This window comes from Anarhichas minor, unplaced genomic scaffold, assembly GCF_050575085.1.
Source record: "Anarhichas minor isolate MPS153535 unplaced genomic scaffold, ASM5057508v1 ptg000135l, whole genome shotgun sequence".
Taxonomy (NCBI): Eukaryota; Metazoa; Chordata; class Actinopteri; order Perciformes; family Anarhichadidae; genus Anarhichas; species Anarhichas minor.
Genome location: NW_027466581.1, coordinates 165,001 through 172,500, shown reverse-complemented (window position 1 = coordinate 172,500; position 7,500 = coordinate 165,001). Strand labels below are relative to the sequence as shown.

General features: G+C 40.2%; 2 protein-coding genes across 5 annotated transcripts in view; both read right to left on the bottom strand.

Moving 5' to 3' along the window:
• cox6c (cytochrome c oxidase subunit 6C) overlaps positions 1 to 1,584 on the bottom strand; it is a 6,089-nt gene extending 4,505 nt beyond the window's left edge. For 2 of the 3 annotated variants that reach the window (XR_012951482.1, XM_076083495.1), the window contains exon 1: positions 1,513 to 1,584. The gene's annotated coding sequence lies outside the window, so the exon portion shown is untranslated. Of the gene's footprint in view, positions 1 to 657; positions 752 to 1,512 lie in introns of all 3 variants that reach the window. The other variant, XM_076083496.1, reaches the window with a different exon arrangement.
• A 2,356-nt stretch (positions 1,585 to 3,940) lies between these two features.
• cand2 (cullin-associated and neddylation-dissociated 2 (putative)) overlaps positions 3,941 to 7,500 on the bottom strand; it is a 33,372-nt gene continuing 29,812 nt past the window's right edge. For both annotated transcript variants that reach the window (XM_076083506.1, XM_076083505.1), the window contains 5 exons: positions 6,734 to 6,829; positions 6,407 to 6,576; positions 6,144 to 6,308; positions 5,292 to 5,399; positions 3,941 to 4,969 (listed from right to left, as the gene is read on the bottom strand). In XM_076083506.1, coding sequence (XP_075939621.1) covers positions 4,739 to 4,969; positions 5,292 to 5,399; positions 6,144 to 6,308; positions 6,407 to 6,576; positions 6,734 to 6,829 — 770 coding nt within the window. In that variant the 3' untranslated portion in view covers positions 3,941 to 4,738. The remainder of the gene's footprint in view (positions 4,970 to 5,291; positions 5,400 to 6,143; positions 6,309 to 6,406; positions 6,577 to 6,733; positions 6,830 to 7,500) is intronic.

Here is a 7,500-nt window from a genome sequence, read left to right as displayed (position 1 = left end):
CAGAGCTCATTAAATATGTATATGCAAATAAAAACGAAGCAATAATGTCAGGTAATTAGAACCTGAGACATAAAATAGAGCAGCTTTTAAACGTTAATTAAATAAATATAAATATTAAATCGTGATATGTGTGCAGGTATGAACAAGTAAACAGGTGGAGCCAGAGAGCAGCACAGTTAGTATGTGTAGTACCATGAAGTATTGATATTAATATTTAATATTCCGGCTCTGTTAAACACTGAACATTAAGTTTTATACATCAGAGGGAAAAAGATGTGAAACTAGATCTCATCTCAAAAATGACTTAAATAATGTAAATAAAATGTTGAAGTTACTGAAGGAGACGTGAGCTGAACAAAATAAACATATTAATCATAATTAACATAAGAGAGGAAGACGAAGAAATCAACTCTTAATACCTTTAATTTACTTTATTCTTAAAATGTCTGTATATAATGTCTCCGGTAAGACTTTGTACTATATGATATATATACACACATAAATGTGATGTATACAATATATATACATACATGCATATATAAAAGTTCATACCGTATGAGCATATTCATTGCAGTCTTATTACTGTTATTACTGCTCATTCTGTATACATCTCCATACATCTCCACTGTTTATTATTGTTATTATATGTATTAGTACCTCTAGATGTTTGTACTTTACTTCTTTTGACACTTCTGGTCCGCTGCTGAACTGCACGTCTTTGTCTCAGTGTTTGAACTCAATAAAGTTGAATCTAAAGAGCAGGTTGTTTGTTGAAGTCTGGTGAGTTTTAAAGTTAGTCCGGCACATTCTGACGTCTCCTGTCTTCACATATATAATAATAACTTTATTTATTATTATTATTATTATTATTAATGATGAGACATTTAAAGACACTCAGAGACAGAAAATCCTTATGATTCAAAGATCAAGTAATGTGGTTTAAACTGATTATTATTATACAACATGATGGATGATATTACTGATATGACTTGATACTGAAGACAATGACGTCAGAGGACAGTGTGAGGGACACTTTGTCCTCTGAGGACCACCACGTCCCTCACGTGCTCCAGACGCCGCTGACTATGGAGTCTCTGTGTTTCACACTTTATGTTCCTGCTTGATTAAGGACCGTCAGGTGGACGTTAGCTAAGCTCAGTGTAATGCTAACAGATGTAGCATAGCTAGGGTCAAAGCAGGACGAATTATGTCAATAAAGAGCTTAATCTCTTCGTAGTATTACATGTTTACTCTTTAACAAACAATAACGAGACAACACAACTAATATCAATAATATCTAAAGAATAGAATATAGTTTAAAAGGGTGATTAGCTTTCTGTTAGCATTTAGCTAACGATGAGCTAACGTTAGCTCGATACAGCTACGTTTCCAGAGGAAATCAGCATAACTACAGATACATGGTTAAATACAGGAGTCATCATATGTTATATGTGAATACAATGCACACAGTTAAATAGTTTAATTTGAGATATATATAGAATAAATACTCACAGGTTTGGACTCACGACCTTCACAGAAGACGCTAACTGCTATGTTTCTCAACCGGAAGAGGTTCTCTACTGGAGCCACGAAGGGACAAAATTAAGCCCCGCGGGGGGAAAAAGCGAAGTCAAGAACACGTGAGGTCATTGAAAGCGCAGAAGAGACGAGATTCAAATCAACAAGTTACTGAAGTTAAAGTATGAATATTCAGAGTAACACGAACAGATTAGATGGAGTATATATATGGAGTAAAACACAATTATCCGAATTACTATGTTTCAGAGGTGGAGCTGATTTTAATTAATTTATAAACTAAACTGCCATGAAGCTCTTGGATTTCCCCAAAAAATCAATAATCTGTTGATTATATTTGACATTCTATTAATCTGCAAAGTAACTGACCTGGAGTGTAGTCGAATTATAAAGTAGCATGAAATGGAAATAGTAAAGTGCAGTGAAAGTACTGTACACCACATTATACTACACACACAAACACTCACACACACTCACACACACACTCACACAAACACTCACAAACACTCACACAAACACATGCACACACACAAACACTCACACACACTCACACAAACACTCACACACACTCACACACACGCTCACACACACACACACACAAACACACGCACACACAAACACTCACACACACTCACACAAACACACTCACACACACAGACTCGCACACACACACTCACACAAACACTCACACAAACACACTCACACACACACACTCACACAAACACTCACACAAACACTCACACAAACACACTCACACACACTCACACACACACACTCACACACACACACTCACACAAACACTCACACAAACACACGCACACAAACACACTCACACACACACACTCACACAAACACTCACACAAACACACGCACACAAACACACTCACACACACACACTCACACACACACACTCACACACACACTCACACAAACACACGCACACACACAAACACACGCACACTCACACAAACACACTCACACAAACACACGCACACACACACTCACACACACACTCACACACACCCTCACACACACACACGCACACTCACACAAACACACTCACACACACACTCACACAAACACACGCACACACACACTCACACAAACACACTCACACACACACACACTCACACAAACACACACACACTCACACACACACACTCACACACACTCACACAAACACTCACACACACACTCACACAAACACACGCACACAAACACACGCACACAAACACTCACACAAACACGCACACACACACTCACACACACACTCGCACACACACTCACACACACACTCACACAAACACACGCACACACACAAACACACGCACACTCACACAAACACACTCACACAAACACACGCACACAAACACACTCACACACACACACTCACACAAACACTCACACAAACACACTCACACAAACACACTCACACACACACTCACACAAACACACGCACACAAACACACTCACACACACACACTCACACAAACACTCACACAAACACACGCACACAAACACACTCACACACACACACTCACACACACACACTCACACACACACTCACACAAACACACGCACACACACAAACACACGCACACTCACACACACACTCACACAAACACACGCACACACACACTCACACACACACTCACACACACCCTCACACACACACACGCACACTCACACAAACACACTCACACACACACTCACACAAACACACGCACACACACACTCACACAAACACACTCACACACACACACACTCACACAAACACACACACACTCACACACACACACTCACACACACACTCACACAAACACTCACACACACACTCACACAAACACACGCACACAAACACACGCACACAAACACTCACACAAACACGCACACACACACTCACACACACACTCGCACACACACAATCACACACACACTCACACACACACTCACACAAACACACGCACACACACAAACACACGCACACTCACACAAACACACTCACACACACACTCACACAAACACACGCACACACACACTCACACACGCACACTCACACAAACACACTCACACACACACTCACACAAACACACGCACACACACACTCACACAAACACACTCACACACACACTCACACAAACACACTCACACACACACTCACACAAACACACTCACACACACACTCACACAAACACACACAAACACACACACACACACACACACTCACACACACACACTCACACGCACACACTCACTTTCACTGCACTTTACTATTTCCATTTCATGCTACTTCATAATTCGACTACACTCAAGAAAGAGATCAAACCGGAACAGATCACTCTCAATACTTTTATTAATACAGCATTTATACTCATTATACTCATACTGCAACAATTTATTGATGTTGAATTCTGGGATTTGGAGATTCGTTTGATAAAAAGTATTTTCTAGTTTGATCCCGTATTTTTTCACTTATCATATTGCTCATGTGTGTTATTACAGCTGTTGGTATTGTTTTCTTTGTGAATTAAGCTTTTTATTGTCGTTATATTTGTTTAACTTTCCTTCAATGCTAAATATAAAAAATAAATGTGTAATGCAGTGAATTTGTCATCATCAACATGCCAATTAGTATTACGTCATTATTCTTTAGATCAACAGAAAAAAACTAAAGCATAATATAAGATATATGTAAATAATATGTAAAATGTAATAACAATGTGTTTAATCCAATGTTTTATCTCAACTATATTTCATAATTGTTACTTTAATTTTACAAACTTAAATGTTTTTGTTTTTTTAAAACAGTATCAAGCTTACAAAGCAGCAAAAGTCAACGCCCACGTTTACTTCCTGAGTGAAGACGAAGATGTTTGTGTTCATGTTGTAATCAGATGCAAAGATTTTACATGATGAGTTAATAACAGCTCAACACATAAGAGACACAAACTGCTCTGAGACGTTTCAAAGTGTTGCTCCTCCCACTTTATTTCATGTGAGCTAAACTAAACCCAGTCCAGACTGGGAAGTCCTTAAAGGGACAGTGTGTTTGTGTCCCTTCTGGGCTCCTGTAGGAACCTGGCAGACTGAAGCCCCATAAATGCTTCACACTGCAGCTTTATTTGCATTTTTTGCCAAAGAGAAAATTCAAACTAACAGCCCAGTTTTCAAACTACAAAAGCTTTTTTAATGTCTAACTGATCTAGCTGATGTCCATGCTCTCCGCGGGGCCCGGGGCCCCTCCCTCCCCCCCCTGGACGCTCTGGTAGATGGACGCCATGTCGGCGTTGGTTCTGATCTGGTTGGCGAAGTCGGCCATGCTGGGGCTCCGCTCCACCTCGGGCACGGCCAGCAGGGCGGCGACGGCGCGCATCGCCGAGCGCCTCAGCTCCTCCTGCTTCTCAAACTCCTGCTTCACGGAGCCGGCCTTCACCTAAAGCGGAGGTGTTGTATTCCAGAACTCAATAAAACATGCAGTTTATATTTTAAATATAAATATGATAACATTTGATCTGTGTCTAGCTTGCATCGATGCCACTCAGCAGATTCCCAATGGAGCTCAGGTGAAGAGCCAGATTTGTGATATTGAGCTCGAAATGAAAGAGACTTGATCTTGTTACTGTTGTTGTTTACAATGATACATGTGTGCTCACACAACTACGGCAAGTATCAGAGGTCAAAACGGACAAAATCCTCGTACTCTGGTGTTTACATGAATCATCTGAGCATGGATGAGTGACCCCTACAGGCGGTACCTTGGTGGTGCAGGTGGCTTTAAGAGGCTCGATGAGTCGGTCCAGTCGCTGGAGGACCGCTGCAGGACTCAGAGAGGCCAGTCTGGCTAACATCAGGAAGGTTAGCATCTACACACACACACAGACACAGACACACACACACACACACACACAGAAATATACATATTCATATACTAATTATGATAATTTGACAGAAAAAGTCTCGCAGCACAACATGCTGAAGTGAAGACGTGACGGATGTAAAGTGCAACATGAGCGGATGATGGATGCATACAAACATCTGAACTCTGAACTCAAATGTATTACTTATGTTTATTTGACGTATGTCTGATATTTGATCAGAGTTTGTGGAAGCTGGCGCGTTGCTGCAGCACATTGAGCCTCCGCCTTCAACAAAACGTACCAAAGAAATAACGCTCTACTTGCTCGCTTGATTCTAATTTTCGAACTGGAAAAAACATTCTGGATATTTTGGCAACTTGATCAAATTTCCATGGATTATAAAAACACGAAGCAGACGTTGAAACACGTTTTATATATTAACCTGTGGTGCTGCGATCTTTCACTGAAGTAAACTTGTGTTAAAAAAAAAATAAATAAATAAATAAATATATATATATATATATATATATATATTTATATATATATATATATATATATATTTATATATATATATATTTATATATATATATAATACAAGTATAAATCCTGCATTAAACGTTGTACTGAAGCACAGTACTTTTAGTTACTTTCCACCTCTGATTGTAACTGTAACAGCTGGTTGTTGATGAGTTGTGAGTGTTTTAATGTGATGAAGATGATGATGTGAGCTGTTGTGTGTTTCAGACCCACCCTGATGTCGTAGTGGTCTTTGAGTCCCTCCTCCACGTGGTCCAGGAACTGAAGGACATCCAGACCCTCCAGACAACCGTCCAGCAGAGTGTACATACACTCAAAGGCTGCTTTACGGACATCCAGACCATCATCTACTGTGTGTTTAAAGGGTCCCATCTCCACCTGTAGTACACACACACACACACACACACACAATCATTGATATATGACCCTCACACACACCATTGTCCTCCTCCGGTCTCAGGATTCGGACCACCCACCTCTCTGATGAGGTCCTTCCTGACCCGGGTCTCCCTGTACAGGTGAGGCAGCACTGTTGGGAGGAGGCCTCGGATCAGAGACGGCTTGTTGTGAGCAGCAGAGTTGAACATCACCAGAGAGACGCGGCGCACGTTGATGTCCTCGTCCTGCAGCGGCTTCAGGAAGTCGCCTGTTGAACACAGACGGGATGGAGTGACTTTAAGATGTTACTGATCACCTTTAGAGCTGAAGCTGCTCAATCTGATGTGGGACGATGTTTATACCTGGGGCAGGGTTCAGTCTGTGTGTGTGTCTCTGTGTGTGTGTGTGTGTGTGTGTGTGTGTACCTATGCACCCCCTCAGCAGAGTGTCTATAGCAGCAGGTTGGTCTACGATGGTGAACTTGACGGCCGTCACCACGGTGCTGCGAGTCAGAGGAGAACCTGAGAGGGTTAAACGTTCACGTTACGCTGACGCAGTAATACGACGTATTAATATAGTATTAACGTATTAATATAGTATTAACGTATTAATATAGTATTAACGTATTAATATAGTATTAACGTATTAATATAGTATTAACGTATTAATATAGTATTAACATATTAATATAGTATTAACATATTAATACTTCTCATGGAAACAGAAGGAAACGTCCTCAAACCTGCTGATAAAGCACATCCATGACCATCAGATCTTTAATCGTTTTAATGAAGCTGAGATCAAACACTGAAAGTGTCTCTTTTGTTTGGTTCAATTGATTAACGGAGAAAATAATTATTAATTAAGTGTTAATAATTCTAAACCGAGTACAACAGTAAAATCCTCCTTTTACATAAAATGAGTAAAAATAATCTAATGATAGAATATATAATAGTACAATAGTCAGTTTAATACTTTAACTACATTTTACTGATCATACTGACATACTGTTCCTCTAACAGAGTACTTTTACTGCACGAAAGGCTCAGAATACTTCCTCCACCAGTCATTTAGAAATACATTGCTCTGGACCAAAATGTGGGACAGGCAGACAGAGAGAGAGAGACGGAAAGAGAGAGAGAGAGAGAGAGAGAGAGAGATTTGATTTTTAGAAAACCTTTATTTTCTTTGA